This window comes from Schistocerca cancellata, chromosome 9 (assembly GCF_023864275.1).
Source record: "Schistocerca cancellata isolate TAMUIC-IGC-003103 chromosome 9, iqSchCanc2.1, whole genome shotgun sequence".
Lineage (NCBI taxonomy): Eukaryota > Metazoa > Arthropoda > Insecta > Orthoptera > Acrididae > Schistocerca > Schistocerca cancellata.
In genome coordinates, this window is record NC_064634.1 from 440811783 (window position 1) to 440833916 (window position 22134).

Sequence of the window (22134 nt, forward strand, 5' to 3'; positions counted from 1 at the left end):
CGGCAAGAATCTCCAGGAAAGAAAAGATAAGGAACACCGAAGTAATAAGGAGAATGGAAATAAAAGAAAGAATATATGACATAATGGATAGGAAGAAATTACAGTGGTACGGGCATGTACGACGAATGGAGGAAGCCAGAATACCAAAACTGATACTGGAGTGGGAACCGGAGGAGAGAAGAAGAAGAGGACGACCTGTGACCACCTGGCTCCAAAATGTACAGCACACAATGAGGAGAATGGGCGCAGAGGAAGAGGACACGCAAGATCGAAACACCTGGAGAAATATTTTGAGAGTATAGTTTAAGAATGTTTATTGTTTGTATTGTATTTTCCAAGTAAATTATTATGTTGGAGATAAGCCTCTGTAATGAGGAAAGGCTCAAAAAATAAAAAAAAAATAAAAAATAATAATAAATGTATTCAAGAGTAGCTTCACATATCTGTAGCAATGAAGTACTAACAAAATGTCAGTTTGGTTTCCAGAAAGGTTTTTCAACAGAAAATGCCATATATGCTTTCACCAATCAAATTTTGAATGATCTGAATAACCGAACACCACCCATTGGGATTTTTTGTGATCTCTCAAAGGCTTTTGATTGTGTAAATCATGAAATTCTGCTAGACAAGCTCAAGTATTGTGGCATGAGTGGGACAGTGCACAAATGGTTTAATTCGTACCTAACTGGAAGAGTGCAGAAAGTTGAAATAAGTATTTCTCATAATATGCAAAGATCAGCACATTCCTCAAACTGAGGAACTATCAAGAATGGGGCTCCACAAGGGTCAGTCTTGGGTCCTTTGTTGTTCTTGATATATATTAATGACTTGCCAGTCTATATTCATGAAGAGGCAAAGTTAGTTCTCTTTGCTGATGATACAAGTATAGTAATCACACCTTACAAACAAGAATTAACTGATGAAATTGTCAATACTGTCTTTCAGAAAATTACTAAGTGGTTCCTTGTAAACGGACTCTCACTGAATTTTGATAAGACACAGTACATACAGTTCTGTACAGTGAATGGTATGATGCCATTAATAAATATAGACCTTAATCAGAAGCATATAGCTAAGGTAGAATATTCCAAATTTTTAGGTGTGGCCATTGATGAGAGATTAAATTGGAAGAAACACATTGATGATCTGCTGAAATGTTTGAGTTCAGCTACTTATGCAATAAGGGTCATTGCAAATTTTGGTGATAAACATCTTAGTAAATTAGCTTACTACGCCTATTTTCACTCGTTGCTTTCATATGGCATCATATTTTGGGGTAATTCATCACTGAGGAATAAAGTATTTATTGCACAAAAGCGTGTAATCAGAATAATAGCTGGAGTCCACCCAAGATCATCCTGCAGACATTTATTTAAGGATCTAGAGATATTCACAGTAGCTTCTCAGTATATACACTCTCTTATGAAATTTGTTATTAACAACCAAACCCAATTCAAAAGTAATAGCAGTGTGCATAACTACAATACTAGGAGAAAGGATGATCTTCACTATTCAAGATTAAATCTAACTTTGGCACAGAAAGGGGTGAATTATACTGGCACTAAAGTCTTTGGTCACTTACCAAATAGTATCAGAAGTCTGACAGATAACCAACAAGTATTTAAGAAGAAATTAAAAGAATTTCTGAATGACAACTCTCTACTCCATAGAGGAATTTTTAGATATAAATTAAAAAAAATATTAAAAAAATAAAAATAAAAAAACACAAAAAATGAAGAAGTTGTATTAACTTAAGTATGTTGTTAAATTAACTTAATTATGTCATGTATTGGAAAATTTGACTCGTTCCACATCATTACGAAATATCGTATTCATGATCCATGGAACTAGTATTAATCTAATCTAATCTAATCTACACATTTGGGCTCATAGGTCCTCTTATCTGAGCTATGGTAGCTGTGTGATCTGCACTGCTGCCTTAACAATATGACAACTTTGTTGTGGGGGAGGGGGGGGGCTCTGCTGCATGGACATCCAGAACCTCATCTAGGGGTGTGAAAATGTTCATGTTACCAGTGATACCAGTATTGTTGTACAAAAGGACAATCCCACCATTTGGAAAGTGACAATTTGACCACTTTTCATACTTGCTCAGTTGGCTGTAGGAAGCAAGAGTGCATCTCCATGACATGGTTGCCTGCTTGCTTCACACGTTTGCACCACACTGAGCTTTCTGACTGTGAACATTCTCTATTAAAGGATAGACGTAGAAGGTGCTCCAGTAGCTATGTCACTAAGTTATCTGTTGGCAGACAGCATTGAAACTATTATCAGAACATCTACTATCCCTCAGGTGGCATATGCTATCATCAGATCAAAATCAATCTCATCTTTCCAGGTCTACAAGTTGTGTTCACAAAGGAAGACGACTTTATATTTTTATGAAAAAAATATTTATTTATTCATCAATATTCATGTTGTCCCCTTCAAAATAATCCCCCTCAGATACAATACACTTGTGCCAACACTTCTTCCAGTCCTTGAAGCACTTCTCGTAAGCAGTTTTTGGTACAGCCGTGAGTACCTCAAGCAATGCAGTTTTTATTTCCTCAGTTGTTGTAAATCTTCGTCCTTTCATAAGTCTCTTCAGTTTTGGGAACAGCAAAAAGTCGCAGGGAGCCAAATCTGGTGAATATGGTGACTGAGGCATGATTGTCATGTTGTTTTTGGCCAAAAAAACTCTCACAGGCAAGGATGAATGAGCAGCCGTATTGTTGTGATGCAAAAGCCATGAATTGTTTCTCCACAATTCCATACTTTTTTGCATATTGCTTCTCAGAAACGACGTATAATGTCGAGGTAATACTCCTTATTGCCAATATGACCTTGAGGCAAAAGTTCATAATGCATTACGCCACAGTAATTGGAAAAAACCAGGGAGCAAAACTTCGACATTTGGTCGGACTTGGTGATCTTGGATCTCTGGGATACTTCCATTGGTACAAAGAGGCCTTGGTTTTGATGTCATAACCATATACGCATGTTTCATCACCTTTTATGACCCTTCTGAGTATCACTGACGTGTTTCAAGAGCTCCTGGACGATGCTCATGCGACAGTGCCTCTGATCAAAATTGAGAAGTTTTGAAACAAACTTCGCTGACACTCATCTCATTCCAAAACATCTGGAAAAATTGTTTGACACAAGCCAGCTGATATGCCAACATCCTCAGCAGCTTCTCTTATGGTAATTTGACGATTTTACAAAACAATTTTATTCACAGCTTTGATGTTATCATCTGTTGTTGATGTGGCAGGGCATACAGAGAGGTTCATCATTGGCATCTTCTCGGCCATCTTGGAAGAGTTTGTATCACTTGTAAATATATTTTTTTCTTTTTTTACGTAGGGCAGACTCGCTGTATACCACTGTCAACATTTCAAGTGTTTTAGAGCACTTGATTCCATTTATCACACAAAATTTGATGCAAATTCTTTGCTCCATTTTTGATCATAATCGAAAATTGACAAGCACACTAAAACATGTCTAACTTTTCTATCTGTCAAAAACAAATGAAGTATGCTGTACACTTTAAAAAGATTGATAATCAAATGTACATTGCCCACACAATTTGAAAAGTCACCTTACTTTCTGAACAGCCCTTGTACATCTTTCTTTTTTTCTTTTTTGCAGTGCACATATCATTTGGGCATAATAACCCAAATTGGCTTGAGCAGTATGGATACAGAGTATCTAGTCAATCTTCAGTGACGACAAGCAGGTTCAAACTGATGTCACAGTACAGTTGATAGTGTAAAGTGAAGAAAGCTACTAGGTGCCAATAAGATGGCGATTATGATATATCATAATTTTTTGTATACAGATATAATGTACATTTAATGAAAATACTAAGCATTAACAGACAATAATTTTTCTTTCATTCATCTATTACATAATGTAGTTAATTTTATATTATATAAGCCAACTGTAAGATTTTGGTGCATATAATGAGAGGTAGGTGACACTAGTGTATGAAAAAGCATGGCATAATGGACAACTGCTAAATCATTATAAATAGTGTATGATGTGAAACCCAGCATCTAGGAAAGCAGGTACATGAAGGCCAGAATCAATGTTGAGAAAATATAAATAAATAGAGAACAAATTACAGTGTTAAACACAAATCATAATGCCTACAAATTTTAAAAAATATCTTCTTCTCCTTAGTGTGTTCCTGTTGCTGCAGGCTCCAGTTTTTGTGTTGTGTCCTACCTACTCATCGAATATGTGGTGCCTGGGAAACTTGCTTTCTCAGATCGCTAGACGATTCAAGCAAATTGTATTAATGAATTTTTATTACAGTAAAATAAATGACAATACTTAACTTTGAGAATTTACAACGGTGTGTCGCAAGCAATGGGTGACAGACAAAATAAGAAAATCTCGTCAGTATACACAACTCCTAATACAAATGAAACAGTTAAGTTCGTAAGCTGCCTTCATAGAACTGGTAGCCTTGGCTAGGCTGCACGGCGCCTATGTCCTCTTCACCTGGAGGGCACTGCTGTCTTGGTGTCATCCTAGAGAGGGGTCGGTCAGCATACTATTGGCTGACATTTTCTTCACAGCCCTGTTTGCTCTACTGTTCCTGGCCGTCGTGCCGGTGCTTGACTTTTACACTGGAGCATTTTGGCTCAATGCAAGCCATTTATTATGGTCTAACACTTCCTGTAGGTTTAGACTTATTGATCTTAAATCTGCATTTATAGTGCCTACCCACTGTCATTTGTGTCTTCCATGGTGCCTCTGGCCTTGGTCAGTGAGATGATAGACTGAGCGCATGACTGAAGTAGATAGTGCCCATACATTGTATCCATACCCCCAAAGACTCCATGCTTGCATCATCTCATTGATCGGAGACACTCCAGGTCGGGGAGTCATTTTATTGTTGATGTGGTTGAGCAGGAAAATGCCCACTGATCTTCTCAATACCTGCATTTCCATGACATGTAGTGTGTGTTCAGATGTAATAAAAAATAGACAGGGTACCCAGAAAAAGCCTGAAAAGCTTGTAAGGGTGTTTCAGGGTAGGTTGCACTGATAAATGATTGTTAAGAAAAAAATTTTACATATTGTGCTGTTTCCAAGTTAATTAGCATGAAAGTTAGTCAATCACATTGTTATGTGCATAAATTCAAGTGGCCCACCAGATTCAGTTACTGTCATCTGTTCTCACAGCATAGATGATATCGCACAAGAATACTCCGCCTATGGCTCAGGTTCGGTCATTACTCTGTCTCTTGTACAATTTTTGTATCACACTCTTGTTCGGTTTTAAGAATCCAAATGAAGAACACATTTCACAATGCTATTTCTGACAGTTTCCTTGAATTTGCACATACATTGCCATGATTGGCTAACTTTCCAGAAACTGTGCACTGTATCAAATTATTTTCTTAACAATGATTTCTCAGCACAACCTACCCTGCAACACTCCTACAATATTCTCATACTCTCTCTGGCCATCCTACATAAAATATGAAAATGTTATAAAATGATCTATGGAATAAAACCTAATGAGCAATGTAGCTTAAAACAGTGACAAAGTAACAGAAAAACAAAATGACTGGGATCAAAATTCGTGAAAATGTACATAATCAAACAATGGAAAATTCAGGATGGGATAATGACAATGTTATGTTATTGGAAGTATACATAATTACTTACTTCTAATTTGATGTCAACATCTGAGTTTATTTCTGAGGTGCGGTGTGTGACATTGTATGGGTAGAATTTTCTCTCTCTCTCTCTCTCTCTCTCTCTCTCTCTCTCTCTCTCTGTGCGTGCATGCGTGGGTATGTGCACGCACGCCTCATATGCTGATACCTCATATCGTACATTAAACTTCCTGTCAAATTTTAAAACAACAACCATTGCAGGAGTTAAAATGGCATATTAATTGCTTAATATTAAAACCATACAACATTAGTATTTTTGATTTTGTGTTTTTTTTTTTTTTTTTTAATTCTAACATTAGCAGCAAACTCAATAACTAGTGATCACATGCTTTAGACGACTTGGCTTGATGGCCATCTGGCTAAGTATGAAACCACAAATCCATAAATTTGCAGTCTAACCCCCATTTGGGGTGGCTCTCTATTACCTAACATAACTCTCACCTCTGGCAATGTGGTTCTTGTATGTGAAATTGCACCATGGCCCAGACTCCCAGGTTAAATTGTATGCAGCTGGCACAAATTGTTTAGCAGTTGAAGAAAGACAAATGCTTATTACCCCCAATATAACATACCTTTTACAGGTTCCTTTGGCACTCAATCTGCCTTCAGGCTGATTGACTGGCTTAGCACATGAAGAAATGACATGTTATGTGACATATTGAAAAATATTTTGCATTCATAGCACTGTTAATGAACCTTGCATGCATTTTGTTGTACAACAATAGTTCCAATCTTACTATGTGGATGAAAAACAGTTTGTGGGAAGAACTGGCAGAGATAATTGCAGGTTCCCAAAACCCAGTTTCTGGGTGCAATTAAATGCTATTGAAGTTAAAGACTCCATTATTTAGCAATATTTTATATGTATTGCAGAGGAAGTGGAAAATTTACAATAAATGAAGAGCATGTTCTTTGTTAATTTGACTGTACATTCAGAAATAGTGTGGTTTTATGTTAATATAAGGAATGGATAATTTTACACAACAGGTTCCTTTTGTCTGTAGATTTGCAGCAGTAAAATCCTTAATTTGAATAACTAGTCTTGCTTGTGCACGAACTATTCTGTATTTTAAAAAAATAAATAAATAAATAAATTTTCTCTTTTTACATTGACAGACAATTTGTCTTTGTGGCCAAGTTATTATGGACATGGATGTTTCGAAGTGTTAAGAGTGTCTGTAAATTATAATACTGAAAACCTGTGTAAGAGACAGGAGCGATAATTACGTGTAATAAATGTAGCAGGTAGCCTACAAGGTATTTTGTGAATGGGTATTGAGATATTTGTGTGAGATGTGTTAAAGTAGCAAGTTAAAGCACAGCCTATTTAAAGTGCAGAAAATGGCAGAGGCCCAAATAAACCTAATGTTACTGACAACAGTCTCTTCACGTAGGCTTGCAGTGTAATTAAAAGGCATCATATATTATTTTAGAACAAATAATGATGAGTTCTAATGTCCCTTGGCTAGGTAACATAGAGTGCTTCTAAGTAAAAGATTGAAGAAAAGAAATGTTTTCAGCTCTCACCAAGTTTATAAGCCATGGTTGAAGAAATAAAAGTTATATTACTGTTGCTTTAAAATACAGTTTTTTGTTACTTTCACCAATGAAGAAGACTTCTATGTTATTACAGTACAGTAATAACATCTGTATCTTCAGTTATATGAATGTTAATGACAAATTAAATTTGTGTCCTTATTACCCCAAACTTTCCTACAGACAAAAATGGAAGAGCCTTTTTAACTGAGTGGAAGACAGGAGGATCTCGAAATCAGCCAGGGGGTACCAGCCAAGAGGTAGAAGAAATGTCATCAACCCAAAGGTTGGTTTGCCCACCAGTGCTTTAAAAAGCACAACTTTAAAGGAAGTGAATATATTCACTTTTATCCATCAGTTACAATCATGTTTTTTTTATTATTATTATCATCATCATGAATGCTGACACTACCCAGCTTCCATAATTACTGTCATCATCGTATGGCCTTTCCTATGCCATAGTTATCCAATGACCAACCAGAAAACACCATTTCACAAGTGACACACACAAAGTAGGCAAACAGTTGCACAACAATTCATGACAAGAACCTATCTGGCTGCTCTGTGCACTAATGTGAGACAGTGACTTTAGACTGATCATGCAGTAGCGATGGTGGAGAAAAGGTTATTTGATGATGACAGTAATGTTAGAACAGGTAGTGTAACTTTTAATAAAAAAAAATGTGATTGTGGCAGGAAAGTGAATATAGTTAGCAACAGATAATCACTGGAGCTCTGGTCATTCAGTGATAAATATAAATAAAATTTAAAGAGAGTGCTATGCATTTGTCTTTCTTCAGACGGTGAACTAGTATATCCAAGAATTAATAGGGGCGTTGTACATTTTTTTATCTGAACCATGGCATAACTTAATGCTTTTTCATGTTCACAGTAAGTCCACTGCCTGGAGGGGGGGAGTCACGTTAAAGGTCAAAACAGGTGGCACAGAATGTGATTTCTGTTCCATTATTAGTGCATCTGACCCAACAGGCCAGATTCGAATATGTGACTGAAGTTGACAGTCATGAATTTTTTTGGATAGGACACACTGTTTTTTCACCACGGTTTATTCCTGAGCTACACCGTGTTCTGATAAGTCACATATGTTGGGTTGGAACCAATGAGTTGCAGTACATATTGATATGCAATTATGTTGGGGTATGACTGTACCAAACATGTGGCCATTGTTTTGTTGGAGAATGTTTGTGTAGTATGGAATGACATTTTGTCATTGTCATTCACCACCGAACAATCCAGGAGCTAGCTTCAAATTATATACAGCCTTTTGATTAAATGCCTCTGGAATGATGTACATTCATTAAGGCAATCTACTGCATGACTACTTCTGATTTGTGTTAGTGTATTTGGATCAACTATATGCACATCTGCTTTGTGCTTTCATATTATTCCATCAGAATGAGCAAATCTCAGTTACTGTTAAGAGGGATGTGCCTACGATTGAGATTTGAAAAGTCTCCAAAATCTGGGGACAGTTGTTGAACAGTCATATACTAGCATTACTTTTCATTGCCTGTGATGTGTATGAATTGCCACCACCGTCAGGCAAAAGGCAATGCTGTGTGCTGCTGTGGAGGTTTATTCAGTTGTTCATCAATTCGTGTAAGTAAGTTTATTATTTGATTTTGCTATCAAGGTATTTCTTTTAAAAAATATGACGAAGAAAAGAAGATGAAGGAAAAAAAGAAAGAAAAAAGGAACACCAGACTGTATTTGACCCCCCCCCCCCTGTTACCTTTTGTTACAATATCTGTAAATTCACAGTTTCACCTACAAATCCTTTGTAGAGTCAATATTTATCTGTTGGAGTACATCAATACAGTTGAATGCGTGGCAAGTATCTGTGATGTGTGGAGATATAGTAGACGGGTTAGGCATGTCACTCTTACATAGAGCAGTTTATTCTCTGTGTTGAATGATGAAGCTGGGCCCATTTTACCATGTATAAAATTTTAAATACACAGCACAATTACTTTCATTATGTTACGGAAATAAAAATGTTCCTGAGACAAATAGTGATCTAATTGTATTATCAAATCTTAGGGGTCTATCACCCATTGCCCTATAGCTCTTGCTTATTGAGCTGCCATACGAGTGTCCCCCCCTTCAGTGTCACCACTCAGTGGAGTGTCCTCACATCTTTTTATTGTCAACAGGGAAGTTTCCTGTGGAGTGTGAATTATTGAGGGTTGTCTGTTTTCGGATGTTCCAATCCAGTTAATTAGAGGTGACAAATTATCTACTGGAAGTAGTTATTCAACAAAAAATGTGTTTGTCCTCATTGTCGTTTAGGCTTCAGGCAGCCATCTCAGATGGGTATAAGTGTGTTTCACATTTGACACAAGTGTTGCCAGGCATTATATGGGGACCAATACTCATTTAGCAGGCTTTGATATTGCTACCTCTGGCCCTTTGCTCAGTGTGGAAGGTAACATACAAGGTCTGTTCAAAAAGTTATAGAACATTCGTTATTTCGCACCAACGGTGTGTTGGAGTGAAATGTGGTTGACATCACTGCACACACTTGTATTTAATGTGTAACTGCTTTAAATTTCATTGTTGCATGTCTGTTAGTTATTGTTGAGTGCTGAATTGAGTAGAACAATGTGTCACACAGTTTGTGAATTTCGAAATGGCTGAGTTAGAGGAACAAAGCATCTGCATTAAATTTTCCGTGAAATTCAAGAAAACCTTCACAGAGACATACCAAATGATGCAAGAAATCTACGATGATGAGTTCTGAAGCTGTACTTGGTGTTACGAATGGTTCACGCTCTTTGCCAATGGCGTACATGTCCAAAACTTCAATGAAATTGTGCATGCCAATCAGAGACTGACTGTCCGAGAGAATGCAGAAGAATATAATATTTCAGTTGGATCGTGTCATGAAATCCTGATGCAGTGTCTCAGAATACATTCTGTTGCCTCCAAGTTTGTCCCACTGCTCATGAGTCAAGACCAGAAAGATCTTTGCCTCACAATCTGTGAAGAGCTTTTGGATCACGCAAATGAAAATGTGATATGTTAAGGGAATCATCATTGGTGATGAGACGTGAGTCTACGATTATGATGTTGAGACCAAGGTTCAACCCTCACAGTGGGTCAGGAAGGGTTATCCAAGACCGAAAAAAGCTCATCAGGTCAGATCAAATGTCAAACCATACTGATAAGTCTCTTTGCCTTCGAAGAATTAGTTCATAGTGAATTCATGCCACATGGACAAACTGTTAATGGATGGTACGTGTCGCAACGCCTGTGAGAAAATATGTGAAAGATAACAGCCTGCAATGTGGCTCTTCATCATGATAGCACACTCACACATTCATCCCTGCTGGCCCGTGACAATTGCACAAAAAACAGAAACACTGTACTGCCTCATCCTCCATTCTCTCCAGACCTGACCCCTGCAGACTTGTTTTTGTTTCCAAAGTTGAAAGGATGAAGATTTGCAATGATAGAAGAGATAAAAATAAATCCACAAACAGCACTTTACGCAATCCAGCAAGAGGCATACATAAACTGCTTCTGGAAGTGGAAACTGCATTTGGAGTGGGGTATCAATTGTGGCGGAGAGTATTTCAAAGAAGACCATGCACAATAAGTAAAAAGTAAGCGAGAAAAATTTTGTGGACAAAGTTCTGGATTTTTTTAAATAGACCTCATATGGGTTTCAGCTAAGAATAAATTAGAGAATTTAAGAGCATCTTGGAAAGAAAGCCAAAAAAATTGTTTCCTCATGTAGCACTTCAGATTGGTGTTTCACTACTTGTGCTCACAAAAATGCGCACTAACTCATACTGGAACCTTACAAAGTAATTCAATTACTGTTCTGCAGCTGGCTACTGTAGTTTGTGTATGATGAAGAGCCAGATCATGAAATACTCCTTTTCACCTGGTGAGGCATATTTGCATTTATTCAGATGCATGAACTTACAGAAAGTCAACATCCGCTTCATCAAGAACTTCTGCCCGAGTGTGGTGTAGATTTAATGCAACACAGATTATGGGATTGATCTTTTTCCATCAAACCAAAACTTCTGATAGGTGTATAACTTTTACAGCCTTTCAGAGCCGGGGGGGGGGGGGGGGGGGGGGGAGTGTGAAGGAAAAGGACTGAAGAGCTTCAGAGGAGACTTACCGAACAGGATGAAGAAGTCCTTTCATGACTCCCTCTTGTTTGTTGTTGTTGTGTTGTTTTTTAACCAATTATTTTTTTGGATCATATAGACCGCTCTTATTGCGAGAAGTTCTTGCCCATTCATTGCCTCTTGTTAACCACTGTCTGTCCTCATCATTTTTGTATGAATTTTTCTGATTTTTCCGAATTTTTTCCCCAGCTTCTCTTCCGTTTTTCTATCTTTTTCACCCTCTGCTTCTCGTTTTTGCATTCCCACCATTTCTAACACTCCAAACTGCCCTCTTGTGCCATGATGAACCCATCACTTATTACATTCGCTCTTTTTGAACACATAACATTGAAAGTCCCTGTTTCTGCACCAGCCTCTTTTACAGTTTTAAATAGAGCATTCTCTTGCACTTATCCGACTAATCTGTGACCTATGTACCTCCACTTCACCAAACTTATCTCCTTCTACAAAATCCTGCAGTTATCTGCCCCTCATGTTTCCTTGGATGGTACCATCCACGAATCTAATTTCAGACTGCAACAACACGCCAGACTTTACCTCAGAAACCTATCCCACCTTCTCCTAAACTACATCAACAGCAGTGTTTCCCTTCCTGTCCTTCTGCAGCTCCCCAAACAGCCACACCATCAACCACCACTCTTCTCCTACAAATCGAATTTGGCCAACCTCCTTAACATGCCACAGCCTTCACCCCTGCCTCCCAGACCAGTAATAACTCATAATCACAAGAACCAGTCACAACAGTACAGTGTTCTCAACCTCACATCCAAAACACTCCCCACCCCCTGAATTATCCGTATTATCCAAGCATCTCACTTCCAGATCTGGTGAAGGACCTACTATCCTTCACACTTAAGGTCAACTGGAAATATCACTTTGCAACCCACTGCCTAAAACTATCCAACGGCAAACGTGTCATTGAACCCTGCCTTGAATAGTTTTGACCACAATCCCAACTTGATCCATCACCACTACTTCAAAATCATTCCTTCCAAGCCTTCCAAGAATTGCTCATGTCCAGTATTGCTTCCGAACCTTTCCTCAAGTCCCTAAAACATGACCCTAACCTATCCTCTACAGAACTCCAAGCTCTAAGTTCCCTAAAAGCTGATGACACCATCATTATCCTCCCAGGAGACAAAGAATCTTCCCTTGTGGTACTTGACCCATAGGAGTATGTTAGTGTAGGTCTATGTCAGCTGTCTGACACCACTACATGCAACGTCTGCCATCAAGATCCCATCCCTGTGATTCAAATTGGCCTGCAGGCCACCCTAAAAACCTTAGGTTCCTCTCAAGGGTTAATATCTCAATCCGTAGAACTTCTTACTCCACCCAAACCAAGTACCCCCTCCTTTTACCTTCTTCCTAAGATCCACAAATCCAGTCATTCTAACTGCCCTATAGTTGCTGGCTTTACAGCACCCACCGAACATAGTTGACCCAACACCTGCAACCCATAGTACAAAGACTTCCATACTATATTAAAGATACCAATATTTCCTAGATTATCTGAAATCTGTGCCAATTCCACTCCCACCACACACATTGCTTGTTACCATTGATGTCCCCTCCCTCTATACCAGCACCCCCGATGTACATGGTCCGTCTGCTGTTGAACATTTCCTCAGTCAATGGCCACCTGATTCCAAAATTTGATTATTTAATGTCTCCATGTTGCCTGCAACTGTTAATTTTTAGTTTATTGTCGTGTTTTAGTACAGTTTCGATCACGGGTCATTTTGAAGAATGCTTTTCACGTTGTTAATAAAACCATATTAGATCTGTAGCACATCATTCTTTATTTATAATTAAATCAGTAACTGAACAGAATATTAATTTATGTTAGATTTAATAACATACTAGATAAATTAGTTAGCTGTTTGATCATCAGTACTGAAGACATAAATATCTGCAACAATTTATACAGGAATGATGACTAGAATCTAAAATTGTCATTTCTGATGTAAATTAGTTAGAGGTTTGTAATGTCACAAAAAGTAATATAGATGACATAAAAAGTTTGTTGTCTGCCAGATAATTGATGCCTTTCCAGTCAGTATTTGTTCTTTGTAGATCACATTTAAAATCTGACATTTACTGAGGATGGGTGGGTGGTGGAGCAGGAGCACCCACTTGCAGACATCTATAACTGAAGATCCAATGTTGTTTTATCAAAAACCTTTTGACAGGATATTTGAAAGTTGCCTAAGCCAAGACTGTACAGTAGTATGAAAAAGCTATCCAGGAAGCATGGAGTCGTCGTCAAATTCATAGCAACTATAGACTCAGGTTCCGAATAAATCATTGTTAATTTTTGTTGTGACCCTAATGATGTTAGAAGTTGATTATTGATATCAGTATACAGGATTTTTTTTTTTTAAGTGTCTCCGTTCCTACAGGAGGTGGTATTGGTCAGAACTTGAAGAAAACTTCCTATAATGATTTATCTGGAAAGCAACGTCTGTTGAGATATGTAGCAATATGTCCCCTCATTCTCATCTATGTGTTAGAAGGATACACTGTAAGTAGTGCTGCATGTGGTTAACACACATCACGACACATTCCTCCAGCCCGTCTTATCAGTGAATCGCACATTCTTTTAAATAAATCTGCCTCCATTGAGATTGTGTCACATGCATTTGTCACACACTCCTGTAACGCCTGCACGTTGTCAGTGGTTTGGGCATACAGCAAAGCCTTTAAATGTCCCCATAGTCAGAAATCCAATGGCTTCAGATCCAGTGAAAAGGGAGCCCATGCTACCAGACATCTTCTACCAATCCATTACCCATGAAACATTGCAGTGTGGTACTGCCCCACAATTCATAGAAAATAAGGTGGTGCCCTGTCGTGCATAAACCAGTCCTCGTCTTGCACGGAGAATGTTTTCCATCAGTGCAGGTAATTTGTTGTGCTTAAATCAGTAACACACAGCACCAGTTAAAAATGTTTCAAGGGGGAAATGAAATTGGGCATAGTGAATATGCAAGTATAAAAATAAGTATTCATTATATTGTCTGTGGTAAAAATGTTAGAAATAGCTTTAGTTGTCTGAAAAGTGAGCATTGTTTTATGATGAGTTTATTTGTTTCTTTGTCTGAAAGAGTGTGGAAGAAAAGTAATAAGCAGCATTTCTTCTCTCATTTGTCGCAGATGAAGGCAGTAACCCAGAACCAGATCCTGATTATGAAGAATACATGACTGGTAAAAGGATACCACCGGAAGGTATTCCTGGTCTGGATTTGAGTGATCCGAAGCAGCTAGCAGAGTTTGCTAGGTATGCTTCCATATATTGCATGTATAAAATTAGCCTTTTTAATACTGTACAGAATACAGATTTTCATTGAAAGTGATAATACTATGCCACCATAGGTAGTTCTATTATGAAACTGTTAGACTCAGGGTATTTTATGCAGTTCCATTTAATGCATGATTGTAGGGATGAATTTCTGCAGTGCACTGAATTAATTTAATTTATGATCATAATATGTGTTGAGATTGTGCATTTTGTAGATTATTTTACACTAGATATGTAGTTTGTACCATAGACCCAAAATAAGGAGATCCTAATGAATGTGAAACATGTCGGAACACACATGTACAATACGTATTTTACACAAGAGATAACGCGCTTACATGTAATGTTCATTCCATAGACTTTTGATGAAGTGGTTCCCAAGGACAGCCCACTAATCAAAAGTATGAAATATTATTCTCATTTAAAGAACAATATAATAGTTGTCATTGAAACAATACAGAAAGGGGTAGAGCTGCTCACCATAAAGATAACACAGGCAGAATGGAAAAAAAAGTTACACATTTATTTTTTGGGCAAAGGCTTCTTTAGTAGTGGGACTTTAGCCAAAACTTGAAGGTGTAACGGTCTTTTCATTGTGCCTGTTAGCAACTCAACATGTAATCTTTATGGTGAGTAGCATACTGTTGATATTCCAACCTGGAATTGCCATTGTTGACATGTCACAGAGAAGTAGAGATATATGTATTAGAGCTCATAAAATAATCTCTGTTGTATCTTGCCAAAATTCAGTGGAAATCAGTCTTTAACTATATGATCATATTACTACACACAAGAACTGCAAAAGTCAACTGTTACACTGTATTCATTTTCTGTTGTTTTATCAATAACGTAAACATCAACTAGCTTCACTAGAAATTTGTTGATAGACTGGGTGTTGTCCCCTAGCATGTCCTTCAGACTTGCTTTTCTGAAATTTATCTTATTAGTGGCTAACTTTCTATGATTTTGTGAGATGTTACTGAATTACATGTTCCTAAATAATGGACACATTTTGAACCAAGTTCATACTGAACAGTAAATAACACACTTTCATATAGATAGGAAATGAGGGTTCCTATACTTTAAAGCCATAAGGAAATTGTTCTTATTCCTAGAATTAAATTTGTGAACTGAACTGTTAGTTGAAAATAGTGGGATATTAACTTCAACAAATGTGATTAAAAAATAAGAATACTGAGTAGCCATAGTTAGCATACACAGTTCATTGGACAAGTTTCTGCAGGATGTTTATGAATTGCTATCACAAGTAATCATGTTAAATGCTTTCTGTTGTGGAAAACTTAACTTACAGTGTTACACCCAAATATGATACCATATGACATATGGGATGGCGGTAAACAAAGTTAGCTCCTTTGTAATTTTTTTTTTGTCAGCATGTGCATGTAAAATAATGATTTTTTGGGTATTTCAGCTGTTCACTGGTAATTACAACCAAATGATTTTGTTAATGTTGTAGTCTTCAGTTCAAAGACTGTCTTAAGCAGTTCTCCATACTAGTCGATTCTGTGGAAGCCTCTTCATCTCTGTGTAATGACTGCCAACTGCATCCACTCAAACTTGCCTCCTGTAGCCAACCTTGGTCTTCTACTACAATTGTTATACCCACATAACTGTTCCCATACGTTGTTCTTATCGTCCAGCTTACTGTACCTTGATGCCTCAGGATGTGTCCTGCAACTGATCTATTCCTTTAATATTGTTTCTCCCTAATTCAATTTAGTGGCTCTTCAGTAGTCATCTGATTTACACATCTAGTCTTTAGCATTCTTTTGCAGCACCATATTTCTGAAGCTTCTATTTTCTTATCAGTACTGTTTATCGCCCATGTTTCACTTGCATACAAGGCTATGTTCCAGACACACTTTCAAAAAATACTTCCTGACACACAAATTTACATTTAATAGTTAACAGATGTGTCTGATCTTATTACCAAGCTGTACTCTGAGAATTTAATGCCACCAACCTTTTCTATTTTGTCCGTATGCTGGGTTGAAATCTTTTACAGGTTTTGAACTGTGTATAATTAGTCTTTCCAAAGTTTAATGACTTTAAAGTGGTTACAGACCATTTGTAACCTTCCAGAAATTTACTTTAATAGCTTTTTCCACACCTGTTATCGAGTTGCTATTTTCAGCAGTATTTATTTCCTCTGCTAAAAAAGCAAACTTTGAATCTGGTAGTGTAATTATTGACGAAGGGTCAATAATATACATAAGTAATGGTTCTAACAAAACCTCCAGGGACAGTGTGTTGTAGTGTTCCCTTCTCCTCGGGGCTCTGCCGTGAAAAACATAAAATAGAAAATCTGATTGGGTTTGGAATTTTGGTGGTTTCAGTTACGGATAAGGCGGACTTCGTATTATTGATTGAGATCGTGCTGTAATTTGACCGTTCATGGCAGACCTGGTCGGCAACACTACAAAAAGCGACTGTACGGAAATAGCATCAGAAACTAATTGAAATTTACCTTATAATCTTGTTAGATACGCAGTACTAATTACAATATAGTCTTCATGGCTGTCTTCCTAATTTCTCTTGTAGGACGACCCGTCTTTCACTTTTCTCCGTCTGTTGAAAACTTCTTCAAGTTGTCACTGTCATGATCAATTTACAAATTTGATGATAACCACCTCGAATCACTATTGAAACAACCTCGCTTTGTAATTTAATTTTAATTTCCACCCAAAAGCACATTCAACACATCGCCGAAAATACACGTCTTTCGTATGAAGACAAGAGAGAGAGAGTCACATCAATTAGTTGTTCAAAACAAAAAACCTACGCAAAAGTAAAAAGACGAACAAAATTATTTATAAAAATCGGGCACTGGCGCAGCGCTCTTCTGCGTGCGCGATCGTAAATTATATCTTTGTATTGGCGGAGGCGCGGAAGTCAAAGTACCATTACAGTGTGTAATTACTTTTCAATCAAATGTTCACTGATAGCCTAATTAAGTTTGTTCCATATTGACAGTGTTTGATTTTTTTTTTTTAAAGATAAGACATGAAGCAGTTATTTGGCACTGTTGGTATGATTTGTAAATATTCTAATTTACTTTAAAGGATCTTTTGATTTAGTCAGCCAGACACTTTCAAAAAGTCACAGAAAATTCATATACATTTTGTAAAGGCCTGCGTTTTACTTTAAAATCAAATGGTGGTGGTGTTTTTTTTTTTGCGTGATACTTCAGAAAACATCTTGCACTGAGAGAGCTAAGAAGCCCCTTCTACATAATATTTTCAAAAATTTTGTAGAATGCTGGCAAAAATGTTATTTGGGTGGAAGGTAACTGTATCTCTTTACCCCATTTCTTTGGCAGAGACTTTCCTTCAACACATTTTAGTCAGTCAATCGTGAAATGTTCCCATGGCAAATGATTGGTTGTATAAAGAATTTAGGATATTACGTAACTCGTAGGGTTCCACTAGAAGGGTAAAAAATTCCTCATTCTCTAGATACCATATTTCTTAAATTGTCGTGCCATGTGTAACTCTCTTCATGTGTTTGCCTGTATGTCTGAATGTCGTTTTTTATGTTCTGCAATAGTAATAAGCTACATCATCAGTATTGTTTCTTGTGACAGTTTCAATTACCAATAAAATTCTTCAGTTTTAACTGCCCTCATCTTCAAAAAAATGGTTCAAATGGCTCTGAGCACTATATGGGACATAACATCTGTGGTCATCAGTCCCCTAGAACTTAGAACTACTTAAACCTAACTAACCTAAGGACATCACACACATCCATGCCCGAGGAAGGATTCGAACCTGCAACCGTAGCAGTCGCGCGGATCCGGACTGAGCGCCTAGAACCGCTAGACCACCGCGGCCGGTGCCCTCATCTTCAGGAGTTAAGATTATTGATTGATAGGAATGATAAGGTATCCTCATATGTTTGAAGCAGCTGTCCAGGATCTTGTAGAGATGGGCTGAAGTTACACATGCAGTGAAAGAACAACTTGCAGTGGGTATAACATTCTACAGGGATGTGTGGTGCTTTCTTGAGCTTGAGGGTTGAGTGTTCTTTGAAAGTGCCACTTCCTCCTCCTTTGTCATTCGTGTAGCCCTCATCTTATTTAAATTATTGTGTCATTATCGAAACTCGTGTGTGTGTGTGTGTGTGTGTGTGTGTGTGTGTGTGTGTGTGTGTGTTTTGTATAATTGTATCCCAATAAGTTAACACTTTTGTGGTTGTCTATTCTCCTGCAATGTGCCATTGCAGCAAATGTATTTACTACTCTTTGTTTTGTATGATGCATGTTCAACACTCATTTGGTAACAGCGCTAATTACCATCCCACATATACAGGGTGTTACAAAAAGGTACGGCCAAACTTTCAGTAACATTCCTCACACACAAATAAAGAAAAGATGTTATGTGGACATGTGTCTGGAAACGCTTAATTTCCATGTTAAAGCTCATTTTAGTTTCATCAGTATGTACTGTACTTTCTCGATTCACCACCAGTTGGCTCAATTGAAGGAAGGTAATGTTGACTTTGGTGCTTCTGTTGACATGCGACTCATTGCTCTACAGTACTAGCATCAAGCACATCAGTATGTAGCATCAATAGGTTAGTGTTCATCACGAACGTGGTTTTGCAGTCAGCGCAATGTTTACAAATGCGGAGTTGGCAGATGCCCATTTGATGTATGGATTAGCACGGGCAATAGCCGTGGCGCAGTACGTTTGTATTGAGACAGATTTCCAGAACGAAGGTGTCCCGACAGCAAGACGTTCGAAGCAATTGATCGGCGTCTTAGGGAACACGGAACATTCCAGCCTATGACTCGCGACTGGGGAAGTCCTAGAACGACGAGGACACCTGCAGTGGACGAGGCAATTCTTCATGCAGTTGACGATAACCCTAAAGTCAGTGTCAGAGAAGTTGCTGCTGTACAAGGTAACGTTGACCACGTCACTGTATGGAGAGTGCTTCGCGAGAACCAGTTGTTTCCTTATCATGTACAGCGTGTGCAGGCACTATCAGCAGCTGATTGGCCTCCACGGGTACACTTCTGCGAATGGTTCATCCAACAATGTGTCAATCCTCATTTCAGTGCAAATGTTCTCTTTACGGGTGAGGCTTCATTCCAACATGATCAAATAGTAAATTTTCACAATCATCATGAATGGGCTGACGAGAATCCACACGCAATTGTGCACTCACGTCATCAACACAGATTTTCTGTGAACGTTTGGGCAGGCATTGTTGGTGATGTCTTGATTGGGCCCCATGTTCTTCCACCTACGCTCAATGGAGCACATTATCATGATTTCATACGGGATACTCTACCTGTGCTGCTAGAACATGTGCCTTTACAAGTACGACACAACATGTGGTTCATGCACGATGGAGCTCCTGCACATTTCAGTCAAAGTGTTCGTACTCTTCTCAACAACAGATTCAGTGACCGATGGGTTGGTAGAGGCGGACCAATTCTGTGGCCTCCACGCTCTCCTGACCACAACCCTCTTGACTTTCATTTATGGGGGCATTTGAAAGCTCTTGTCTACGCAACCCCGTTACCAAATGTAGAGACTCTTCGTGCTCGTATTGTGGACGGCTGTGATACAATACGCCATTCTCCAGGGGTGCATCAGCGCATCAGGGATTCCATGCGACGGAGGGTGGATGCATGTATCCTCGCTAACGGAGGACAATTTGAACATTTCCTGTAACAAAGTGTTTGAAGTCACGCTGGTACATTCTGTTGCTGTGTGTTTCCATTCCATGATTAATGTGATTTGAAGAGAAGTAATAAAATGAGCTCTAACATGGAAAGTAAGCGTTTCCAGACACATGTCCACATAACATATTTTCTTTCTTTGTGTGTGAGGAATGTTTCCTGAAAGTTTGGCTGTACCTTTTTGTAACACCCTGTATACTTCGAAATTTGTGCAGAATACCATACACACACATGGCACTCTAAAATCCTATGTTGTCTCTGATAGATTGTACCATGTCCCAAATCTCTAGAGCAAAATGGCCATAGTTCTGATGAAAATGTCCCATCTTGTGAGTTTATGCACCATAGATTGGGAGAAATTGTGTTAACTAGTTATGTTCCACAGAGTCATAAAGTGTGAGTGCTCCTAAAAGTGTTGGGCAATGTATTTTGTGCTGTAGTTAGTGCTCTGAAAATATGTTTTAAACTCTTGGATTCAGACAAGAGATGGTCATCTTCAAAAAGTTCCATTTGTTAAAGTATTTGACAGCTTCGTGGTGGAAAGGATGATGAATACAATTTGCATTTATGTCCAGATTAGTGGGGACTACCTTCTTATACACTGAGTGGTGAAGCCAACTGTCTGTCTTCTCTACCCAGCCAGCACACCCAAGAAAGATGGTTTGTCATCACTCTCCATCTCAGTGGTAATGTTAGTGTTGGGATGAACACCAGGTTGTGATTTCATTTGTCCGCTATATCCTTTCTTCCAAGAGTGCTAGTCCCACAAGCTATGCAGAACTTCTGTGAGCTTTGGGAGGTAGAAGATAAGGTACTGGCGGAAGTAAAGCTATGGGATCAGGATGTGTTTCATGCTCAGGTAGCTCAGTTGGGAGAGCACTTGCTCCTGAAAGGCAAAGGTTCCAGGGTTTAGTCCCAACCTGGCACATGCTATTTACCTGCCAGGAAGTGTAATATCAGTGCTCTCTCTGCTGCAGAGTGAAAATTCCTTGTGGCAAGAAGACTGTGCTTTTAAAATGAACAGTTGGTGATATTTTGGCACCAGTTTTCAAAGATAATTGGCTTTCTAGCCAAAAAAGATTATATAGGGACAGCACAAAACATTTATTTTGTACAAATTTTGGAGTCATTGAGTACCATTTTAGTTTTTTCCCTACCAGTTTGGGAGGACTTTTTGTGCTGGTTTTGGTGTTCTTTTTTTCCTGGCAGTTTTGGTGGGCTTTAAGAAATGATTTACTTTAAACCTGTCCAATGTAATCAATTAAAGAAAAAATAAATTTGTACCATGCGATATTGAAAGATTATTTCAAAAGAACACCTTGTTCTCTTTTCAAAGGCTATGCCCCAATACATAGATACCTCACTCTACTCTAATGTGAAAAGAGCCATATGAAGTCTGTAACTGTACACAGAAGAGAAACTAACTTCAGCATTCCCATCCCTTCAGAATATTGATACAGCTGACACCTGACATTCCAGTTTCACATAGTAGTTTTCATCATTACCCTCCTGTGGTTGAAATAAGGAGATTTTTTGGCGCTCTTTGCAACTCAGTGTTTTTTATTATTTCCTTCCCCACTGTTCGAAGTATGTATCTATCTATTTTTCTGAAAAACTAGCTGGTTTTATAATGAAATTTCTCACGATAACAAAGCTGTCTTTAATCACTTTTAACTTGGAATAAAGGTAAAAATTCTATTAGATGCCAAGTTTCCTTTTACT

The 22134-nt window shown here is 38.1% G+C and overlaps 1 protein-coding gene across 1 annotated transcript in view; it reads left to right on the forward strand.

Moving 5' to 3' along the window:
- Positions 1 to 22134, forward strand: part of LOC126100263 (transcriptional repressor protein YY1-like) — a 100167-nt gene that overhangs the window by 27839 nt on the left and 50194 nt on the right. The window contains exon 2 of the mRNA XM_049910853.1: positions 14558 to 14681. Coding sequence (XP_049766810.1) covers positions 14558 to 14681 — 124 coding nt within the window. The remainder of the gene's footprint in view (positions 1 to 14557; positions 14682 to 22134) is intronic.